Raw genomic sequence first — 24,057 nt, forward strand, 5'->3', positions numbered from 1 at the left:
GTCCACTTGAGTCGTCCCAGGCGTGGGAGAGGGGCAACACAGAGAGGGGGTGGGCTGGAGCCCGGAGTTGGCATGACAGTGTGAGGTCTAGGGGAGCTGAGCACATCAGCAGCTGCAGGAGAATTAAGTGACACACACAAAGGAGACAGAGACCACCGTGGAGGCAGATCTCAGACGTCCCAAATAGGCCCCATTTGGCCTCAGAAATCTCCATGGTAGCAGCTTACTCATCCCAGTGGAGACTCAAATAAAAGATGCTGCAGCCTTTCACTCCCCAAGGCATGAGCCTCAGTCTTGGGCAAGGAGTGGAGAGGCCAAAACAGGGCCTGTGACGTGGCCGGGGGCTTCAGTCTCCACGTCTGTGCTGCGCCGAGGCACTGAAGCAGGGCTGTGCTGGAGTGGATCCTACTGGCTGGCGAGAGCTGCTTGCTAAATTTCAAGAATGTTGCAAGCCAAAGGACATCAAATTGGAATCTTGAAATCAGCTATGGTGGGAGTATTTACACCGTGGAAATTGGCAAACGCTACCCATCAGGCATTTGTTTTTCTCAGAAAGCCAGTTGTTAAACATTTACCAGCACACCACTGCATTACAAGACAATATCTTACCGCCTACAAAAATCTGGCTGTCTCTCAATCGGCCACACCAGCTGAGGGGCAATTGCTTGTCTCTCCCCACAGAGGCAATCACCATCCCAAACAGCAGTTATATTCCAACATCATTTCTGGAGCTGAAAACACGGTCTGTTTCTGGCAGCAGAATGATCTTTGATCTAATTAAGCTCGACTTGGGCTAATGTTGTGAGCCTGCATTCTCTGATCAGACAGACACCGACGGCTGGCAGCTGAGTTGTATGCTGGGGTGGCCTGGGAAGCTGGCCTGGAATGTTAAAACACTGTGGATCTCCCGTAGTCTCCCTTTCTAGAGGTGTCCTGGAAGGAGGCTGGGCCTGGCCGTCAGGAACCAGCTCTTCCTCTAACTCAGGGCGCCCCAAGGTAAGTCACCCAGCCTCCCTGGGTGACAGCTTTCTGATACAAATAAGAGGTTGGGCCAGCTGGTTTCTGAAGTCCTTTGGGCTCTGCTGCCAATGAAGCTGAAACCTCCATATCTAGCGGGGCCTGGCCTGGTGAGGGGGACCCTGACTCAGCAGGAGGGGCGCCTCTGGACGCTCACCGCCCAGCAGCGCAGAGCTTCGCAGGATCCCAGCAAGCGAGGAGCCCACCAGTGACGTAGACCAGGGGTGGCAGAGCGTGCCCAGCCCCAAATCCCCAGGGACTCTCCATCTGCTGAGCTCTCTGCCCCTCACTGCCCACACTATTTAACTTTTCAGGGTCAGGGCTGGGCTGAAGAGGCGCCCTGCCATTCCTGGGCCTGGCTCAAACCCTTCTCCCCTCCCCACTTGCCACCAAAGGCAGCTGCTCCCAGGAAGCAGAGAGTGACGGTGTGTTGGGGGCGTTGCTGCGGCTGTCAGCAAGGAGATGTCTATCAGGAGGGCTGGCAAGATGGGCCTCCTTCCCCCTCTCCCCTGGGGCAGTGGAGCTGACTGCTCTGACACCTTGGAGGGGGGGTGTGACGGAGCCACCCACGGGTGACACATGGCTGACTGTAGCTGCCTGACGCGTGCACACACAGGCCGGCGGTTTCAGTCCGAGAGGCTGGGGAACGCAGGGAGAGCACAGCCAGGGGAAGGTGGGGCCGTGGGGTGGGGTGAGCCTCAGGGGGCATGCAGGACGAGATCTTGGGGCAGAATTTCTGAATCTTATCTTACTGCAGGCAACAGAAGGAGCTGGTCTAGTTCTGGGGTCTTGGCGGTCACAGTGACCTGGGTTCTAATTGAGTTTCTAAAGCTGCATGGACCCCTGTCATCTTGGGCTAATGGACCCATACCTGGGGCTCTCTTTCCTCACCCCTAAAATGCTGCAGTGCTGTCACAGGATTCTAAGAGATTCTAATGTGTTTTGCATCAGGTCCATCACAGGCCAGCACTCAGTGAACTGCAGCTATTGTTATCACGACTGTCATTGTGTTCCACACCCCGGGCGAACCCCGACAGAGCTGCCCACTCCCAACTGGGCCCCCCAGAGTCCTGGTCCTGGCCCTTCCCTCCCTCACCATCACCAGAGTCTCACGCCCTGCCTCCGCCCAGCCTCTGCTTCTGGCGTTCACAGTTGAGGACCTTGGCCGAGCCTGGGTCCATGCCCACCGTGGTACCTGCCTGGCCCTTTCCTGGCCTCCCTACTGCAGATGCTTGGTCTCCTGGGGCTGTGGGCTGGCTTGAGGGAGCCAGGTGACCCCTCTTGGAGGGAAGGGCCTCACAGACAGAAGGACAGGCCCTGAGGGGAGCACCCCCGGAGCCCGGTGCTCACCCACTGTCCCACATGGCCTGGCCCAGGACTGGGGACGTGGGGGCAGCATGGACCCTGCACCGTCTCTCAGATGAGCTGCTGATGGCCCGGGTACCCCAAGTCCAGGGCCTGCAAGTGGCTGGGTTTTATTTCTTTTGCTTGGTCAAGCCCCAAGCAAGTGCTGGGGTCTGCAATTTCAGCCTATGATTAAGTGAGGGGCCGGACCAGGCCTAAGCATAGCCAAGATGGGCTCCCTGCCTAGCTCCCCCCCGTCTCTCTATTCGAGTGACTTTCTGGCTGGGTATGGTGGCTCCTTGTAGCTGTCATGGGGTTGGCTCCATCTCCTGTCTTGAAACAAGCCCTCTCAGGCTGTAGATGCGCCCTGATAGCCAGCAGGGCCTCCATGCCCAGAGTTCCCCCAGGATGACTCCAGGTGGGGCCCTAGCACATTTACGGATCAGATCACCCCATGTGATAAAGCAGCGTGGGCTCCTGGAACACCTGTGTCCTGCTACCTGCCCTCCGACTTTAACCTGCATTAGGGATCTGAGCTGGGGACTCCCCACAGGAGCCTCCTGAACCCCCGCCTTCCAGCAGAGAAACATGGAGGAAAGCATGGAGAGAGCAAAATGAGACCCATGGGAGCTAATTTCTTTAGAACTGACAGTGTTTTTCTGAGAACTTTGTCTCCAAATTAAGAAATCTTTTAGCAATTCAGGATCAACAAATCTTTCTGCTCTGGATTTCCTTCTCAATCCTCCAAGCTAACCTCACGGAGAATTCTCAAGCCTCCTCTCCCCAGAGTAACCCTTCCTGGGCGTGCCAGAGACTCTGATGTCTTCTCCCCAAGCTAAGGATGGTTTAAGCTGTGTCTCCAAAGAGCAAGCCTCTCTCTCTTCAGGAGGGAGGAGGGAGGAGGGAGGAGGGAGGCCGAAGGAGGCAGGAGGCAGGAGGCAGGAGGGATGGAGGAGAGCAGGGAATATGTTGCTGGGAAAGCTCATCCATTCTGATGTCTTTACCAACCCTGTCGCTCGTACTTGTGGGGCACAGGCAGGGCCTGGGCACAGCCATGGGAGAGTCTGGGAGCAGCCCAGGAAGTGGGGACCAGGCTCTGTCCTCAGGAAGCCTGCCTTCTGGATGGGAATAAACACCATTCACACCCAGCCGACAAACATGGCACAGGTCTAGGCACTTGTGCTACAGCAGCAAACATGACAGACGACGTCCCTGCTCTTACAGAGGTTCTTTCTGAAGGATGGGGGTGGGGCAGGACGACAGTAGAGAAAGAACACAGTTGACGTTGCAACAACGTGAGTGACTTACAAGTGATTCTGCTGACAGAAGCCTCACTCAAGAGTACATGCTGTATGACTCTGTGCATACGAAGTTTTAGAACAGGAAAACTGACCCACGGTGGACAAGTCAGAACCTGGTGACCTCTAGGACCTGGGGGTGGGGACAGATGGGGAAGGGGCATGCTGGAACTTTCTGGGCGATGGTAATGTTCTAAATCTGATGTGGGCTGGGACCACTGGTGCATGCATTGATTAAAACTCATCAGCTAGTGGCCAGCCCCACGGCTTAGCGGTTAAGTGCGCGTGCTCTGCTGCTGGTCACTTGGGTTCAGATCCCGAGCGCGCACCGACGCACCACTTGCCCAGCCATGCTGAGGCCGTGTCCCACATACAGCAACTAGAAGGATGTGCAACTATGACATACAACTATCGACTGGGGCTTTGGGGGGAAAAAGGGAAATAAAAAAAGGAGGAGGATTGGCAATAGATGTTAGCTCAGGGCCGGTCTTCCTCAGCAAAAAGAGGACGGTTAGCGTGGATGTTAGCTCAGGGCTGATCTTCCTCACAAAAAACAAAACAAAACAAAACACGAAAACAAAACAAAACAAACAAACAAAAAACTCATCAGCTAGTACACTTGCATTTGTGCATTCAATTGTTGCATTGTGTGTAAATTTTGCCTCAAAGCCAAAAAACACCTGTATGTAAATATTGAGCTCTGGTTAATGATAGGCATGCCGAAGTGCCTGGGGGAGGTGTATTGTTGTCTGCAACTTAGTTTGAAATGCATGAAAAATAAATAAGATGGATTGCTGGATAGACAGACATATAAGTGATAAAACAATAGAGTAAAATGTTAATGGTAAAGCCTGGGTGGTCGGTATAAGGGTGCTTGTAAAATTCTCTCAATTTTTCTGTATACCTTAAACATTTCATAATAAAATGTTGGGGTAGGGGAGAACAGAGTGGTTTGCCAGAGAGTGAGGGAATGTTAGATGGGCTGTCAGGAGGACCTTACTGAGGAGCTGACAGTTGAGCTGAGACCTTAGCGTCAACCAGTCACCCACGGAAGACCCAAGTTGGACTCCAGACAGCAGGAAGAGCAGGTGCAAAGGCCCTGAGGCTGGAAACCTCAGCTCACTTGAAGAGCAAGGAGAAGCCAGCATAGCTGGAGAGTGCCGAAGGAGAGGAAGAGCAAGGTGAGATGGTGCAGGCCCTCGGAGGTCTGGTAAGGGTTTGGCTGTTATTTTAAGTGCAGACTTAGTGAGCTGACTGGAGCATGAGAGTGATATGATATGATTTGGGACTTGAGTGGCCCACTCTGGCTGCTTTGTGGAGAATGGATCTGCGAAGGAGCCACTAGTGCTGATATGAGAGAGAGCCACCGTTTGGACTTGGTAGAAGCAGAAGCGAGCGAGAGAAGGATACGGTTCAGGACATATTTTTGAAGGGGGAAGGAGGGTAGTGAGGGAAAGAGAGGAGTCAGGAATGCTTGGCTTGAGCCTCTGGGAGGATGGTGATGTGTTTACTGCAGCAGGAAGACAGGAGGAGATGGGCTCATGGAGGAAATGGAGAGTTCTGCTGTGGCCAAGGAGTTTGAGGTGCTGATTCAGCATTCAGGAGGGGACACTGAGTGGGCAGCTGGATATAAAGTCTGATGCTTAGTGGCCAGGTCAGGGTACAGGTACAACGTGGGAGTCGTTAGTATAAAACTGGCACGCGAAGCCGTGGAACTTCACATGGATGAGGGGACCCAAGGAGACAGTGTAGGCAGAGAAGGGAAGGCCTGGGAAGCCCAGGGATACTCCAGCATCTAGAGGTTGAAGACAAGTGGAGGGGTCTACCAAGAACAGGCAGTGAGGGAGATAGCCAGGAGGAGAGAACATTCCAGAAGGAGGGAATGGCCAACCTTGGCAAGTGGTGCTGGGAGGTCAGGAAAGATAAGGATGGCAGTGATGTGACCTTTGGATTTCATAATTTGGAGGTGGTTGGTGAGCTCAAGACAGCCTCATTGTGGCATGAAGGAGAAGGAAAGCTGGAGGAGCAGGGCGAAGAAAGAACGGGAGGTGGGCAAGGGACGACGACAACCAGACACGTATCTGAGGGGGACCCCAGTGTCTCTGGAAAAGGAGAGGGGAAAGCCCCCAGGAAGTCCTGTCCATTTAGGGGGTGGTGGTAGGGATGGTGAGAAGTCTCCTTTGGGTCACCCGGAGCCCTTCACTGGGAGGAAAGCAGAAGAACTGAGAGGGAGCAGCAACGCCTGTGTATACCTGTGCACACTTGCGTTCACCTGTGCTCACCTGTGTACACCTGTGCTCACCTGTGTTCACTTGTGTACACACGTCTAGCTAAAATCATTTGCCTGTCTGGAGTGTGTGGTGTGTCTTGCACGGGAACACCTGCATCCTGGAGCCACTGAAATATCAACAGTGGTCAAAGGAGCTGATGTCTTGTCGTGCGCCAGCATCTATAACACCCCCAAGCAGACCAACTTCACCCTGGGTGCCGCTGGGGGCCTGAGCAAGCAGCTGATGTTCACACATGGAGCTTGTCACCAAAGATTCACATTTCTCATTTCATTCTATCAAATTACATCTGAATTTCACTCTTGGCCCTTTGAGTTCTTTCAGAGGCAAAATCGAAAAGTGTTTCCTTGAGGCAAACTTCTGTCTTTTGCTTTGGAAACCACTTTCCCCTTTGCTCCAAAGAAGATTAGGATGTTGAGGACAGAAGTCAGCTGAAGATTGCATGGGAAGGGTAATTGAACAAAAGCCCCACGTTATAAGCCATCTAGAGGGAAATTAAGCAGCTTTTGCCTTCTCCTCGTCTCTGAAGGGGGTTCTGTCGAAGGGCAGCAGGAATTGTCTGGCTTGATAAATAAAGATAGCAACCAAGCTGTATCGCCCATTGTCCTGCCTTTACATGAAGAGCAGTTGCTTAGCCAAGCTGACAACACACACTGTGGAGGCAGAAACCCCTCTGCAGATGGAAGGATTAAGAGACTGACAAGTGCTGGATAATAAGACTAATTAATAATTTCCATCTCTAAGGAACTGCCACTCCCGCAGCTTCATTCCTCCGCTGTCTTCCAGTCTGGCCTGGGCAGCCCTGTCCTCTAAGGGCTGAAGGACAGAGGAGGGTTGGTAGGATGGGCCAGGATAGATGGTGGTCAGTCACTGCGGGGCAGGGAGCTGAGGGGGCAGCGGGGGAGGCAGCGTGCAGCAGCATGGCTAGAATGAGGAGGTTCTGTCTCACTAACTGTGCATCGAGGCTACAGAGGAAATTAGCAAAGGGGGCTTGTCATCAAGCAGTCGCATCTGATGGACCTAGCACTTTGCTTCTGGATGGGACCTTCTCAGGGGACCCCCTCCCCAACTACACCCACAGCCAATCCCCTGGAGCCAAAGCCACTGAAAATGGTCGTAGCAGGATGATGACCACAGCCACCACTGCCTGGGGGCTGTCTGTGCCAAGCAAGACACTAAGACCTTTGTAGGCATTAGCTCAATTCATCCTCCCAGTGACCTCAGGAGGGACGCATTTTATGCGTATTTTACAGACAAAGAAATAAGATTCAAAGAGGTTAATTCACTTGGCCAGAGTCACTTGGCCAGCAAAAGAAGGAGGTGATTACAAACTGTGGGCCTGGAAGGACCACGGGCCCAGGTGGTCCCAGTAGGAAGCCTTTCCAGTTGCTTCTAGGTCTCCTGCACACTCAGCACCCCTTGTCCACCAGGCCGGGGCAGAGGGCGCCACCCCCCAAGAGGGCTGGCAGCACAGGCAGCTGCGATCTGCAAGGTGAAGGTCAAGCAGCTGAGACCTGATCACAGGAGACTCTGAGTTGCTTCCCCTGGAAGGTGGCAGCTGGAAAAGCCAACTGCTGCACCTGCCTGGACGTCCCCTTGTCCCCAGAGGAGGGTGTCAGGATGAGGGAATCTTCTGGAAAATACCCAGTGACTTTCCTTAGAGAGGATAATGGCCTCTTTTGGGGCACGGCCATATTTTCCTGGAGGCTTTAGGTGGGTACGGCAGAGGCCTTGGCATCGTAAATTGCAATCAAGCAAAGATGTCTAAGAAGGAAATAATATCGGCTCTGCTGTGCAGCCTTGGCAAAGATCCTGAAATCTTAATGGAATTGAGCAATTTTTTGCATAGCACTGTAAATTCCTAGTGTCTACCTTATCTTCTCATCACGTTATTCAAGGCACATTAAATGGAGAAAGAAGTGGAAGCTGCTAGTCAGAATAAAACCGGAACAAGGAGGCAGCTCGAGAATGATCCCTCTGATACCACGCTTCATTCTCCAGCTCGCTTTCCCAACACTTGCGCCTCCCCAGCTGCAAAGGCCTTCACCGCTCACTGGTTGTCTGCTCCTGTTCCCCTGATGAAAAGCCGTCCAGTGGCTCGTAACACGGGGCTTTGGTCTAGTTACCCTGTCCGGCAGCCTCCTCCTGTTCCCATGGTCTCTCTGCCAGGGGACTCCTTCGCCCTGGAATGCTGCCCTCCCCTCTCCTTCCTCCACCCCACCCTGCCTCGCCTGGTGCCCTCCCCCCACTTCTCCTTCAGTGCTGCACCCCCCTGGAGCCCATCCTACCGCCCCACAGCACCTCCCACTTCTTTCCAGACCTTGTCCACCTCCATAATCAGCAATCGACACAACCGTGTGCTGGAAGCTCGTCTTTCCTGCCCGACTGTAAGTGCCATGAGGTCAGAGCTGGTGTCTGGGCCAGGCATCCCTCGTGCGTGTGGAGGCCTGCTGACCGGCTGACCAGCTGACAGGCTGGCCTAAGGCATGTTCCCCGAGCGCTCCAGCCTCGTTTCCACCTGGTGATAACAAAGTACTGGCCTCACGGGGCATGCGAAGTGCTTCGAAGTACCTGGGCACGGAAGCCCTCGAATGCCACGGCTATTGTTACTGTTTCCAATAACAATAACGAAAGGCCAAGGCCATCGTCAGCCTGAAGAAGCTTTCACAGCAGCATCGAACGTGCAACCTTTGGTGGTCTGGCCCCCTCTCTCCTGCTCTCTCTGGGCCCAAGCAGAGACGGTGGGCGAGGGCTCCGCCAACATTCCCTCCAAGTCTCTTGACTGGCACTGGGGCCTGGGACACGTGTGCTGAGGGCTTCTTCCCAGACAGCCCTGGGCCTGGTCTGTAGAACTGGGGCCCGTGGAGCTGGGACCCCACACAGCCTTGTTGGTCCCACCTGTTGCTGTGAACGGTGGCCCATGCAGGCCGCATGTCAGAAAGGGCCTGGAAGAACATCCCCGCCCCGCCCCATTCTTCCATCCTTGAGCTCACCTCCTCCCCAGAGAGCCTCCTCTGACCACCCAGCCCACTCTTTGTCCCCTTCTCTGGAGTCATCGCACTGACTGGCTTCAGATGTCACCTATTAGGCACGTAAGTTCAGGGTCAGAAATGACTTTGATGCCACAGGGTCCTCCACCTGCCGCTCCACACAGGAGTCCTCCCCAAACGCTTGGGGCCTGCCCAGCTAGTCCCTCCACTGTGCTGCCCAGTCCCTGGTGGACTGGAGAGTGCTCATGGTCAGCCATGGTGTGACAGCCAGGGCATGGAATAAAGAGACCGGGCATCAGACTCTCTTGTCCTTCTTGGCCTCGGGACCCGATCCCTGTGAGATTAGCACACCCAGGATCTGTGAGCTGCTTTTCCTTCTCATCTCCACTCGCCGCTGCACCGTGACCCTCGGGCCTGGACATTGTGGCCTGTGAGCTCTTGAGGATAGGGACTGTGTCTGTTTAAAGGATGGGGATTGTGTCTCTTTAAAGGGCCTGGACTCAGCCCTGCCTGACCTAAGGCAGGTCCCTTATTCTCTCAGACCCTCAGTTTCTTCTTCTGTGAAAATTAAGGTGACTTCGCCCAGCCCGGTCTCCCTTCCAGGGCAGCTGTGAGAACAAAAGATGCTGAACTTGGAGTCCCCCCAGTACCAGGGCTGTGGTCTCCTTGAGCTATGCACGCTGTCGGAAGACCCTCTGTCCCAGCCCAGCCCCATGTGGCATCTGCCATACCCTCTACTCTTTGTGGCTGAGAGTACAACACCAGGGCTGGGCTGAGCTCCCGGCTTTCACAGCGTGGTGTCTGTGGGATGGTGCAAAGAGGGTCTGACTGCCTGGGCTACCTTCCCCTCGCCTCCAACAAGGCCAAGGCCAGGGACCCCCCACCCCAACCAGGCACCAACTCGCTTCCCTTCCTTGAACCACGTGGGTCAAAACGCCCCCTTTGAGACAGAGTCAGCCTGACGGCAATGCCTCCTAAGCCCTATTGAAGCCTCATTTTGTGGCGAGCCCTGTGGAATGTCACGGTCTCGGTAACACACAGCACATTCAAGGGCCCACATACAGAGTGTTCTCCTTGATGCTTTCTTTCTCAGCCACTTCTAGTTCACCCCGGTGAGACATAAAAACGGTTACTGAGCAAGAAGCCTTGAGTACTTTTTATGAAGCTATAATACCTTCCATTTAAAAAGAAAAGATGAAAGAAAGAGAGAGAAGGGAAGGGAGGGAGGGTGGGAGGGAGGGAGGAAGGAAGGAAGGGAGGACTCTCTTCTGCTGGACTGTCTCCTGCATCTCAGGGATGGCCTGCTGGTGGAGTCCAGCTCACTCTGAGTGGAGAGGTGCCCACCATTAGGATGAGCCTGAGGACCAAGGGGAAGTGTGGATGTGCTCTTCTGGTCATCCCACTGGGGCTCCCTGTCCCTCCCATGACCCAGCTCACCCGCAGGATAGCCCTTCCTGCGCTTCCAGACAGAGTGAGGTGGATGGTGGGGGAGGCACTTGGTTTGCAAAAGAGCTGATCACTCCCCAGACAGATTTCAAGTCTTGGGGAGCCAAGGAACGTTTATAGCAATGACAGTGCCACCACTGCTCCACAAACATGTCTCCCTCTGTGTCCGGCTGCAGGGGAGGGCGGCATGACAGGAGGAGAGACGCCCTGGCCAGCTTGTCTTGACCAGCTCATGCTGTGGGGGGCGCTGGCTCCAGCCCCTCTGAACCTCACTGTGAGAGATGATGGGGAGACGAGACGTGGGGGGATCACGACAGCTTTCTCTGAGATGTCAGGATGCCAGGACACCAGCCTACAGGTCCACCTGGCACTGATGGCATTGAGCTATCATCTGCCAAGTGGCTGCCATGGGCCAGGAGCTGGGCTACATTGTCACATGCACTACGTTTCATTTACGTTAATTCTCACAGCAGCCCTATGCAGTAGATGCTATTGTTATCCCCATTTTACTGATGAGGACACTGAGACTCAGAAAAATTGGATAAACTGCCCAGAGTCAGACAGCTAATAGGTGCTCCCCGGGTGACCCCAACCCCATGATTTTAAGGGATTAAAATAAACACTGTCCCAAACACAGGGCCAGGGAGTGCTCATTGCCCACTCAGTGCTCCAGGGGAGCCCACAGGCAGCCTTCTGGGCAATGTGCAGAAACGGGCTGGTGTTCCAGGACCCCCACAGAATGCCTCCACCTGACCCAGCCGCACCCCAGTTTGCTGCTTCAGGAAGTGATGAGTCTGAAGACCCTTCTTGGGGGTCCAGAGGCAGTCAGCTCAGGGAGACCACCACATTCCACAGACAAGTCTGGCATCGATGGAGAGAAATACGTACCGAGGCCCCATCAGCAGTGGTGTTGGGACACATCCCAGGCCCCCTGGGGGTGCCGCAGTCCGAGTGCTGGGTGAGGAGGCCGGTCGGCTCACAGCCTGCTCCCTCCCCTGCCGACTGGGGATGCCTAGGACCTGAAGGACTGGTTCAGAGGTGAGGAGGCCCCAGCGGCCGCTAGCGCGAGCAGGGCAGGAAGAAAGGCCCCAGAGGGAAGGCAGGGCTCCCTCGGGACCTGCGGGGGTTGAGGCCTGCATGTGGTGCAGAAGCTGAAACTGAGCTGTTCACTGCCGTGTCCCCAGCACGTAAGCAGAGGTGGCTTCTCTGGGGCCCTGTCTGAGAAGCTCCAGAGCCGTGGGTCAGCCTGGGGAGGCCGCCGGTCACCACCTCTCCTCAGGGGCTGTCCTTTTAGCCCCCTCCATCTGGCATGAGAAACGCCCTCCTCCCAGGAGCCCTCCTCTGGGGTGCCCTGGCCATCCTGCCATTTCTGCCTCGGGAAAGCCTGCTCCCAGCACAAGGACGGGCAGGAAGCTGGCCACGCGGAGGACGCAATGCCAGCTGTGGGCCTGCAGCCCAACAGAGGCACTCAGGGCTTCAGCTCGCCCCTCGCCCCCCACTGGCAGTACAAGGCAGGTGGCAGATGTGGTCCTTGCGGGCATTTGTGAGAGAGCCTGGAGCTCTGCTGAGCAAGAACAAGGGTCACAATCCTTCCTGAGAAGGCAGTGAGTCCTGCGGCTGAGGCCTCCCTCCACTCCTGGGTGGGGGGCGTTTTGGGGACAGGGCAGCCTGGAGTGAGCCCCTTGGTGAGCTGGTGCCCCTCCCACCGCCCCTGCACTCCTCTGGGCTGGCTCCACAGCACCACAGCAGAAGGGTGCTTGGTGGAGACGGCACCCTCGCACCCACCACTTCTGGGGGCAGAGCTCAAGGTCAGGCGGGGAACAGAGAGCGTGGGGGCAAAGGGCAGCAGCTGCCCCCGCTCTGGCTGCGCGACCTGGGACCAAGTGCTCAAAGCTGGCTGTCTCTACCCCCTCCCTATAAGAAGAGGTGAGATGACGATGGTGCCCTGGGGAGGCGCCCTCTGCTGACTAGGTGACTGGGGGACTCCTAGGAGCCTTGTCTTCTCCCGGGTGAAACAGGGCCAGCACACTGGCCAGTGGGTCCAGTGCACTCCGGCCGGGAGTCGGTGCCCATGGTGGCTATGTGGGGGTTGTCTCAGGGTCATCAAGGCAGACCTAGAACCCAGCTCCTCCTGAGAACCCAAACATCCACCATTCTCCAGGGATTCAGGAGCCCCCAGCTCCAGTGTCCCCCCAAAGCCTCAGGGTCCCTGTGTTCGCACAGCAGTGCTCACGGGCCCGCAGGGCTTGGTGTGTGCTGCCAGGGTGGGCCAGGAAGGAGTCCCCCACTGCCTCCGCCCCAGCAAGCTGGTCTCAGTAGGCAAACAGACCCCAAACGGCGGTGGCAGACACACAGGGACACACCCCCTGCTTCACTCAAGCACAGAAAACATTCATTAAGCATTTTAGAGGACAAGGGCAGAAAGAAAAACACTCATTAGAAGCAGAAATAGTTTCCAAATGAGCCATACAGAATCTGCTGGGAAGTCTGGCCTGAAGTGGGGGCCTGTTCTCTGGGGGGTGGGCAGGGGAGAAGTGCTCAGAAGGATGGAATGTAGGTGCTCGAGAAGGGGACCCAGGAGGTGGCAGTGAGGCCCTGAGCTGAAGCGCTAGAAAATCCCAAACAGGAGAGGCCGTGGGTGGCAGGGATGGAGGACCAGGCTGTCTGGCTCAGCCTTGGAGCAGCCCAGCCGGCAGGAGGGGCTGCGCTTCCTCCGCCCCCAGCAAGGCTCAGGGCCCAGGCGGCTGCAGCGATAACTGTGTTCAGGCTGCAGCAGGCAGAGACAAGAAGTCGGAAGGCCTGATCCCGGCCCGGCTCTATTGCTGACCAGCTAGGTGACCCTTGGTCTGGGCCTGCCCTCTCTGGGCCTCAGCATCTATCTAGGAAATGCAGCAGCTGAGTTCCATGGAACCCAACGGCCCTGCTGGCTGTGACACATGGACCCCCAGTGTGCTGATGATGTGACAGGGAGATGTGTGTGCCGGCCAGCAGCTGGAGCTCAACAAGGCTCCAAGGCAAATCCCCCAAAGGCCTGTCCCGGCTGTAGAAGTGGCCTGAGCTCAGGTCACCTGGGCCCAGAGCAGCCTGGGGCCTTGAGATGCTGTGCTGGGCAGGTGACCTCATGTGCTGCCACTGGTCATGGCAATGACCTTATGTACCATGGGCTAACTGGGCTTCAGTTCACAGCACTCCAGGGGAAGGCTCTGGTTCCTCCCTTGTCTCCCTGCTCACATCCTAGTAAATATTTATTAGCAACAGGGAGAGAGAGAGGGAGCACCCTCTCCTGAAAGCCAGATCACTCGGAAACTCTAAGTGCCGAGTCAGCTCCTGTCCTCCTTGTCCCTGACTCTCTGGTCAGTAGGGGTGGCCAACCTCTGTGCCCCAGGTCTGACTTGCTCCCTCATTCCCTGTCCTGGGACAGCAGGCCGGCTGCAGCAGAACTGTGGCCTCTGGAAGTGCTGGCCCCTCCCTGTCTGGCTGACGCTCTGTGCTGGGCCCATGGGGGAGACAGAGGGATGCAGGTCCCTCCTTCGGGGAGCTTACAGTCTGGAGAGGAAAACTAGGCCTGTGTGGGTCAAGGTCCCTGCTGTGTTAAGTGGCCTTGGGATAAGCGGTGTCAGTCTGTGAAGCTCAGAGGCAAGAGTCAGCTTGGACTAAGTCCACTGGCAGGAATGGCTGCTGAGCCTGGACTGCAGTGGTGGAGCAGTGGGGCTGCTCTTTGAAGAAACTCTCCTTTATCCAGAAGCCCTCCCTCCCTCCCTCCCTCTTCTTGCAAGCCCCCTTCCTTTCAGGAAGGCTCCCCCTGTCCTAGCCAGCTCCCCTCTTCGGAGCAGAGTTGGCACCCTGAGCTGCCTCCTTTCTCAGCTGTCACCGCAGTCACTGCCCCGACACCTTCACTCCCACCAGTCCTTTCTCCTGGTAATTGGTGTCAGAGACAAACTTGGCCAATACACGTCTGGGCCAGTGTCTCGCGGTTTCTTTCCTATTTAACATCAGAGACACTAAACCTGGCCGCCGTCATTATCCTGGTGTTGTAATTAGCACCAGGACAAACTGCCCTGAGCGGCACCGGCTGCCACACTTGCTCCCCGGCTCTGCGGGGACGTGCACTGCGCTGATTGCTCTGGCCTCCTGCTGCCCTGCACTGACCGGGGAGCAGGAGCCTCACACCATGTGCATTCCCTTCTTGTCACAGAAACAAGAGGAGAGGGGATGGGAGAGAAGATGAGGAGGCCCAGATCAGCCGGAAGAAACCGGAGCCTGTGATAACTGGCCTTTGGAGAGACTCCAGCTCCCCCGACAGCTGGAAGGTGACAAACCCAGACGCACAGGAATCCCCCCAGGGGTGTCTCCAACATACAGTGGGGGGATGGAAGCACCAGGGAGAGAGAGCTGCACAGAGGTGCACGACCCCTCCTACTGCTCGCCTGGCCCCAGAGACAAGCAGGAGCAGCCGAATCTAAGAGGGACCTGGCTCAAGGGGTCTGAGTGAGTGGGATCCGGTTTGAGGAGTGATGAGCCCAGACCCCGTCACTGCCTGATGGTGTCTGATTCCAAGAAAGTAAATTTAGTGGAATTAAAAAGCCACAAGAGTGTGATGGAATGAGACGAGGCAGGCGGAGGTATGGGTGCGGGAGAGCAGGCCTGGAGGCGAGGCAGCATCCTTGAAGAGCAGACAGCTGGGGCTGCCTGAGAGGCTAGCTGGCAAGATGCCGGCTTCTGGGGTGCTGCTCCAAGAGGAGGGCAGCGGTTGGGCCAGGTAGAGAGAGCATGCTGAAGAGGTGTTCTGATGGGGCATGGAAACCAAAAAGGAAAAAAGCCAAAATGGGACCCAGTGTTTGGGAGGCCCAGGAAGGAGTTTTCAAGGGCTGCAGGCTGCTCAGGGTGTGCAGCCAGAGTGTGACCCCGGGGCACACGGGACATGCTCTAACGCCACTAGACCTCTGCTCTCAGGGTGGAGCCCCACACTCCACTCCTGCAGCCAGGTAGAAGAGAAAACCCTTTGCCACATGGTGAAATGCCTTGGGTCCATTCTTATTAACAAGACAGGGAAAGGATCATCCCAGGACCATGCTGAAGGTCCCTTTCACAAGGACGCATGGCGGGGCAATTAGGAAACCAGGTGTGACCACGCAAACCTCCACGGGAGACGGACCCCGGGAAACTGACAACAGGGCAAGGTGTTGGGGAAGCAGTGTCTTTGCAAATCAGCACATCCTTGGACCGTCTCAGGCGTCATTCGCTAATGAACTTGCTGAACCATAGACAATTATTTCTGGGAACTGAGGGAGAACAGAAAGGCTTGGAGGTGGGGGCTGGGCAGAGCTGATGGACAGAGGGCCTTGTCTAGGCAGAGCTTTGGCATCCACACCAAGATGGCTCCTGGCCCCTGGTCACCTTCCAGGCCACCTTCCCTGGGAACAGTGGCCTCTCTGCACTCCATGGCATATGCAGCTCTCTTTTCTCTGAACAATGCCATGGTCGTCGAGGGTCTTGCTTTCCCATCTGCTGGGCCCCTCCCAACCACACCTCCAGATCAGAGAGATCCCCAAACCACTGAGGCCCAGGCTAACTTAAACAACAGTGGATGCAGAAAGTGGGGTCCATGGTGGGAAAAGCAAAGGCAGCAATGCTGGGCAGAGGTAGCAGGAAGAAATTAGGGTGATAGTGCTGGGCCCACCAGGGATGGGATCTACAGAGAGCAACTGCAAATCAGAGGACAAGCTTTGAAAAGGATCCAGGTCCAGCCTGACTAGATGCGTCCCTCAGACCTTCCCACTCACACAGCAACACCTTCTGCTAGGCAAGATGACCAGCAATGACCACCAATTGGCAAGAGGCTGGGGGGCCTCAGCGCTGACCCAGGCCTGACTCAGTGAGGCTGTGCACAAACACCATGGACAGAGATCTGGGAGCCAGGTCACCCTTGGAGCAATGGCCACTGGGTGGATCCTGCACCCCTTTCTCCATCCCCCTCCAAGGCAGACATCACAAATTGATTACCGAGCTTCTTCCCACTGAGCCAGGGGCTAATCCTCTCCCAACAACTGTTCCAATCAAACCAACTGCAACTGGCACGCCTCCAGAAGCAGACTTTCCACATGTGCCAACAACTAAATGACCCACAAGAGAGAATGAATGTGCGGCTTTCAGCCAGCAGGTATCTCACAGTCAGGGGCAGGATGCTCAGCCTTCTTTCTGTCCTCGTCAAGAGGAAACTGAGGCACCCTGGAAGCACCTGGCAGGGCTTTAGTCTCATGGGGCCGGCAAGGACTGCCCCCCACCAGGTTTTCTCCCCTTCCTGGCACCTGACATCGCACCAGGCCAGCCGCACAGCTAGCCTCAGCGCCACACGCCGATGTCCCTAGGAAAGCTCACCAGGGCACCTCAGCCCAAAGCCGCCGCACGCAGGAGCCCACCCCACTCAGCTCCCTCCACAGACGCTTCCCCAGCACCGGAGACAGAAGAAGAATCCGGTCCCAGCCACCTACCTGAAGGAGCCAGTAGCACCTCCGGTGGAAGGTGGGGATGATGGAGGAATGGACATAGCAGCCGTACAAGCACTAGGGAGAGAGGAAAAACGAGAATTCAGTTGGAAAGAGGGAAGGGAGGGGGGAAGACGGCGCAACAGAGAAGGAGCAAGAGAGGGCCACAGACCCTGCCACCGCCCCGGGGAGACTGGCTCCCGGACCACAACTAAGGTCTGGGACGGTATCTAAGAAGCACAGTGAGGGAAACACCAGCAGGCAAACACGATGGACAGCTGGGGTGCACCCCTTGTGGGGGTCCCGGGGGCCCCTGAGAGCCCAGGAAAGCCAGGGACCAGGGGAACGCACATACGTGTACATTGTGCCCATAATGTTAGGGGCCTGGGGTTTCCCTGGAGTTCATTCACAGAGCCTAGGTTAAGACCCCTTGAAATGCGGGGGTGGGGGACTGAAGGTTACGGAATTGAGTCATACTCACACTCCAGACCTTTCCTGGCCAAGGAACATCCTGCCGGGCAAGATGGCCCTGGCTGTTAGGAGCTCCAAGGCTAGTGGGGCCGGGAGGGGCAGCACCTCCTAGGACCGACCTCCAGAGCCCCTTGGGTGCATCCCCACTTTCTGGTGTTTATTTACAGTTTGCTTATTCATATATTTGTTTGTTCTAAGAATAAACCTGCACCTTTTGCGGATAGATTGGATTTTGGAAAACAGCCAGGGCCGGGTGGCAGAATAAGGTGGGTATGAGTGGATTTAAGGAATAAGGTGGGTGAGAATTCAAGGTCAGGAACGGTGTGTGGGTGGACCGTGAGGAGGGACACGTGGACCCTGGTGGCTGGAGCTGACCAGAGGGTGGGACAAGTCGAGGCTGGCACGTGGTGCATCTGGGGTGCTGCCTGAGCACAAGCACTGGGTGCTGTGGGGCTGGCTCGCCGGCAGAGGTGGAGAAAGGGGGCTAATGAGAAGAGCAGCCTATCAGATGCCTCTTGAAACGAACTCCGAGAGTCTGAGTGCGAGGGGATTTTGCCTTTTCTTCTGTAGCTTCCAATTCCAGATTGGAATGCTGTCCTTCCATCTCCCGCAGAGTCTCCCTGGCTTCCCAAAGCACAAGATCCAGAAGGGGTGAGGCAGAAAAAGAAGGCAGCACCAGCAGAGCCTCTCAGGATGAAGGACGGGCAAGGTCTTCTGCTCACCCCTCATTCCTCATTTTAATTTCACTGTGGTCCCCCGACCCCTGCCCCAGCTCTGCAGAGAGAAACGGCCAGCAGCTCTGCATTTAAAGCTTTCCTCAGATACTTTTTACACCCCCAAAAAGACCAAGTGCAATTTGGTTCGACTAGGAGCCCATTTGGGCCCTGCCTCTCTGATTAGCAGAATTGAAAGAGAAATTATTTTGGACTATGGGATTCTGGCTGCAAGAAAATCAGATTTCCAATATGTTAGAGAACTTTTACAGATTGCTGTCAGCTGGGACTTAAGCCCTGTACAAACCAAACAAACAAAGCGGAAATTAATTTAAACGATTCCCTTGCAATTCTTGCCCACGAAATGTATTTATTATTGAGAAGGCAATATTCTTCCCTGACTTTTCTGGTTTTTAGTACAATATGTGTTTTTTATTTTTATTTTTGATAACTCACTCCTTCCTGCCAAAGGAGATTCACATTTGGACATTTTCTGTAAGTGTTTGGTTGAAATGAATGAGCAACCCACCTACAATCCTTTGGAATTTGCCTGTTCTCGTGGGCAGTCGCATTACTTTTACTCATGCAAAGAGCCCCATGGAGGGAGATATAAACTGCTGAGAGAAATCTCTCCCGTCCCTTTGAATTAAAGGCTTCACGTCGGCTCCTTCCCACTGTTCATTCCCCTTGAGAGTTTGCAAAGACTTCCCCTCTTCACCTGTCTCTTTCTCTTTCCACTGCTTTTTCTTGAACTTGAAAAGAACATGGTTGATTTGCAACAGCATTTCCCCCTCGATTCACTGCCTATCCATCTGGGCTGGGCTGCAGCATTCTTGAACCACATACTAAGGAATCCGGGAGAATTTACCGAACACCTGCGGTGCATCCATTCTGTGAGAATGCACAAGAGGAAGAGAGCATGGCCTGCTCCCCTGAGCCATCCAGCACCTCTCTCTGGCAACCTTGCCTGCCCAGAACCACCCAGAACCATCCAATAAGCAGAGTGATGTTTAAAAGAAAAACGGCCGTTTCTACATCAAGGCTCATGCATTTTAATCAGAGGAGCCCTTGGGGCCTCGCTCAGAACCTCGTTACTCTATTTTTAGCTGTTACTCTAACTGCCCTGGTGATCCCATGTCTCGAGTCTCCGAAGGTGAGAAGCAGGATCTTAGGAGAGGTGGGAGAGAGGCAAGCACATCTGGAGGCAGACCCCCGACGAGAGCCAGCCATGTCAATGACATCAGGGAGAAAGGGAGGGCTCCCCAGAGAGTCCCTGGGATTCAAGAACCCCAAGGGCATTGCGGCCCTCCCCTGCAGCCTCGTGCAGCACACAGGGTCACCCCCAGGACTCACTTGGCCGGGCTGTATTCCCTGGACCAGGAGCTCCTTGAGGGCAGGGAGCCTCCTCAGACCTTCGGAATGAAGATGGCCGAGAGTCTTCCCGCCACGGCACCCCCAGGACACCGGTCTCTGCAGCCTCATATGGGAGAGGACCAGAGACAGTAAACGTGTAATTTTTGCTGTGCTACTCTGAAGGCTCAGGACTCCATAACACATACTAGAAAGGCATCCTGAAAAATGGCTCTCCATGTAGTGCTTAAAGGGTTAAGCTTCAGTTTCAAGGAAAACTGATTGGTGTTGAGTAGCTGATTTACAGTCCTTGTGGGGAAAGGGGCTTCCGGTAATCCGGTAATCCGCTCTTGGAGAGCTGGAGTCAGCAAGGAGGGGCTTCTGCAGAAACAGATCCTGCAGGGTGGGAGAGTGGCCGCTCACCAGCTGGGAGGTCCTTGTCCCTCCGGGCTGTAAAATGCGCACCGTCCTCCTTCTGTCTCCCGGGTGGCTGTGAGGGTCGAGGGCTGGAGGGCTGATGCCTGCGCTGTCATGTCAGCCATCATCACTGGACCAGGTGGGAGGGGGAGGTGAGACAGAGTGGGCTGACTTGAGGAACCATAAGGACACCGGGATGGACGGGAGTGTAAAGCGCACAGAGGCGTGGTGAGGGGTGAGGTGGAGGAGACAGAGTGGATCAGATCACAAAAGGCCATGGGGGCCCCAGCAAGGAGTTTGGCTTTACCCCGGGGGTGGCGGGGAGCAAAGGAACATCATGATCAGACTGCATTTCGGGAGCTCACTGTGGCAGCAGTGTGGCCAAGGAACAGAGCTGAGAAAGGCTGGGGGCCTGGGGCCAGTCCCATGAGTCCAGGAGGCTCGCCAGGATTGAATGATGACAGGAGCAGAGGGCGCAGAGAAACAGCCATGTTTGCAGGTGTAAGGGTAATGCCCAGCTCTCTGGCTGCGCAGACGGTGGCTACACAGTGGTCCCTTTCACCGGGACAGGAAACCCTGGGGGTGCCGCAGGCTGGTGGGGAAGAGGCTGATTTCAGATTTCTACGTGGTGACTTTGAGGAGCTCATAAGACATCCAAGTGGAGGCACAGAGCGCAGTAAGTTGCAGAGATCTGGGGCTCAGTCCGGGCAGGAAGCAGCTATCTGAGCGTCACCGGCACAGGGATGGAGCTGTACGCCAGCAGAGAGGCTGGGAGTCAGTGTCCACTCAGGCTGGTTGCAGTGCAGAGCCCAGCCTTTCAGGGGTCAGAATAGGCGAGGTGAGAACGTGCCAGCACTCAGCATGTGACGGGCCTGCCTCACGGCGTGCCCTTGCCTGCGGCCTGCTCCTCCTTCATTCATGGCACAACCCCAAACTGCCCCTGTGGCCCTGATCTCAGGCTCTCTGGCGAGTTCCTCGTCACCCTCATCCTCACTTTGCAGCCTTTCTGCCGGTTTCCAGCCAGTCTGACAGCGTCATCACTAAGCTGATGGGGGATTAATTGCACACAATTCCACGAGGCAGCGTATCAAATCCATTCTCTTTACCCTCTAATCAAAAAGGCAATCAAGTCTGCAGCGATCTGTGTTGTACAAACTCCTGGTGCCTTTTGACCAGGCTTGGGGCTCCCCTGCGTGCTCCCTGGGTTGAGCTTTTCATTGGGGAGCCACGGTGCAGTTGGAGGGAGAGTAGCACCCCGGGCTGGCAGATATAGCTTGTGTGTGCCTGTGTGGCGTGAGGTGCGTGAGCACACGTGTGCGAGGGTGTGCGGGGAAAGCATGCAGAGTCCCTTGTTTACGTGTGTACACAGAGAAAGAAAAAGACACACCAGCCAGCTATTCATAGGAAACTCAGGAGAACTTCGCCCTGCAGATGAAAGCAACTTGCAAAGGAGTTATATTTGGGGAATTAAGGCCTGACAGCTTCCTGTTAACGTGACAGCTGAGAAAGGAAGAATTTTTTCTTAAATACTCAAAATTGCTTTTATGACACCATGGGGCTTTTTTTTTTTCCTTCTTAAATAAAAAGGAAAGATAAAATTACAGGAGAAACCAACAGTAAACAAGAACTCCCTTCAGTTAAAAATAAACGCTTCCCACAATGAAAGCAACGTTTCTGAAGGGAGCATTGGCCACAAATCTCAAATGGATTTCTCCCCAACAGACTCAGCTGTGAAGGGGTCCCAGGGGCCAGATGGTTCATCAGGGCTCCACACCTGGTGGCTTCAGTGGCCAAAGAATAAAGAACCCTGGGGTAGTGAACGAAGTTTTACTGGTTGGGATATTGGGACACTACCTGGTGCTTCCCCTTTCTGTCTGGCTCTCAATGGCTGATTCTCTCACTCTCTCTCAGGCACGAGCTCAGCCCTCCTGCCTCCTCTCATCCCCTCCACTCGGCTTCCGCTCCAGAAAACGGTTGACTCACTGTCCCCAGGCAGACTGGTGCTTCCCACTTCCACACTTTTCCTCCTACTGTCCCACTCCTATGCAAACCCCACCCAGCCTGAGTCCATCTCAGGTCCTCTCTCCTCCAGGAAGCCTCTCCTAACCTGGCCAGTGGAAGGAGTCCCTCAAAATGACCCCTCAGGGGTCAGGGGGCAGCCACAGGGATGTGGATTCTGCCTAGGGTTTTATATACACATCACTGTCACTTAACTTTTCACGTCCGACGTCTTGCCTCACCCATCCCAGGGGGTGGCAGACTTTCTGTAAAGGGCCAGAGAGTAAATATTTTCAGCCTTGTGAGTCAGATGGTCTCTGTTGTAACTGTTCAGCTCTGCCTTTGTAGGGCAAGCAGCCTTAGACGAAAGGTAATGAGTGGGTGTGGCGTTCTCAAAAAAATTTTATTCACGGACATTGTAATTTGAATTTGCATTATTTTCACACATCATAAATATTCTTCTTTTGATTTTTTCCCTTAACCGTTAAAAAATGTAAAAACCATTCTTAGCCCATGGGCTGTACAGAACTAGGTGGTGGGCTGGATCTGGCCCATTGGCCATAGTTTGCCGACCCCTGACCCAACAGACTGGGGAGAATGTCAATTGTATAGTCCTTTGTAAATTCCCCCCCAGTGACTTCCATGTAGCAGGTCCTCAATAGTCTTTGCTTGATTTCCACATGATGCCAGTATCTACGCAGGGCAAGGAAGGAGCAGCAAAGACCAGGCATACGGAGATAATAGACTGCACACTCAACAAACACGCATGAGAGTATGGAACAAACCACAGGGGCAGCTTTCAGAGGACTTGGATGTCTTTCAAATTGGGCTTGCTGTGGATGCTTGTTCTCCAGCCTGGGTATGATGTGCATCATCATCCTAAACGCCTTGTGTGAGGTTAGAGGGCACTCAGTCCCGGCGCTTGGACCAAGTGCTTCCTGGCACGTGTGGGTACTCAGTGAAACACGGCTTCCTCCACTGTTAAGCGCCTTCATTTCATTAAGTAGGCAGAATTCAATGATTTAAGGTAGAGGAAGCTGAAAGCAGCTGGAGCAGTACTGGGGACGTGTAGGTGCTTTGGCACTTTCTCTGGGAGGAGCAGGTCAGCCCTGTGGCGTTGACCGCCTATGAAATTTCTTCTCTGGGGAAGACCTTTTCATGCTGTTTTCTGGGGCCACCTCCCACAGGAGGGAGGGAACCCCCAAAGCCAAGGCTTGCTGTTGACTTCCCTCTCTGGGAAAGCGTGAGCCCAGCGCCCTACCCCGTGGGATAGGACTGGAACATACATCCCTGGCATCCTCGACAGGCCTCTCTAGAGCTGCCATATCCAACACGGCAGCCACGAGCCACGTGTGGCTGTTCACATTTAAATTCAAATTAAGTAGAATGAAATAAAATTGAAACTCAAGTTTCTCAGTTGCGCTAGCCTCATTTCAACTGCTCAACAGCCACTTGTAGTTAGTGGCTACCGTGTTAGACGGCGCGGAACATTCCGTCACCACGGAGAGTTCACTGGACACTGTGATTCTAAAGAACCCAAGTGGGGATCTAATTCAGAGACGTTTGGCTGAGGCTCTCAGAGCCAGAGACCCCAGGTACTGAGATTCAGGAAAGCCAGGGTCTGGGGGAAGGCGACGTGTGGAGGTTGGGACTCTTAGGGGCGGTTTCACTTTGAGGAGTTGTAACGTTGGAAGGTCGGTACCTGTCATTCTACCTGGGCCAGCTTGACTCAGTCAGCGAGTGTCTCCTAGAGCCCCCGTGCCCGTAACAGAAAAGCTGGCTCCCCCACTCCCTTGTCTCCCCACTGAAGCCTCCTCTAATGCAGGGGAAACACTTGCTGTGTCCTCAGACCAGGGTGTTTACAGCAAATCCCCTTTGATAATCCTGAGAGCTGGGTTAGGCTTGTGGCCATGGTCCCCATGCTCCCCCAGTGGCCTGGCCACAGGGCCTGCACTAGCCTCAGCTTTCTCCCACTGGGAGGTGACGGTCTGCACAAAGAGGCAATCAGAGTGAAAATAGATTTTTTGGTGCCTGGTTTATCTCACACACTTGAATCTGATGCACATGCGACAAAGATGAATAGTTGTAAAAATGTGTCATGGTATAAAGTGATGGAAGATAAAGAGATAATAGAAGGGCAAGGAAAATGCACCCAGATGACGATTTAATCCTGCTCTGAAGCGATGAAGGGGCAGGGGCCATTTATTCAGAATAATCCAGGCAGGGGCAGGTGAGAGGCT

At 54.9% G+C, this 24,057-nt stretch overlaps 1 protein-coding gene across 1 annotated transcript in view; it reads right to left on the minus strand.

The window, feature by feature from the left end:
* Window positions 1–24,057, minus strand: part of CAMTA1 (calmodulin binding transcription activator 1) — an 868,791-nt gene that overhangs the window by 244,670 nt on the left and 600,064 nt on the right. The window contains exon 6 of the mRNA XM_087446886.1: window positions 16,875–16,946. Coding sequence (XP_087303012.1) covers window positions 16,875–16,946 — 72 coding nt within the window. The remainder of the gene's footprint in view (window positions 1–16,874; window positions 16,947–24,057) is intronic.

This window comes from Ceratotherium simum, chromosome 22, assembly GCF_057802395.1.
Source record: "Ceratotherium simum simum isolate JZ-2026a chromosome 22, ASM5780239v1, whole genome shotgun sequence".
NCBI classification, from domain to species: Eukaryota; Metazoa; Chordata; class Mammalia; order Perissodactyla; family Rhinocerotidae; genus Ceratotherium; species Ceratotherium simum.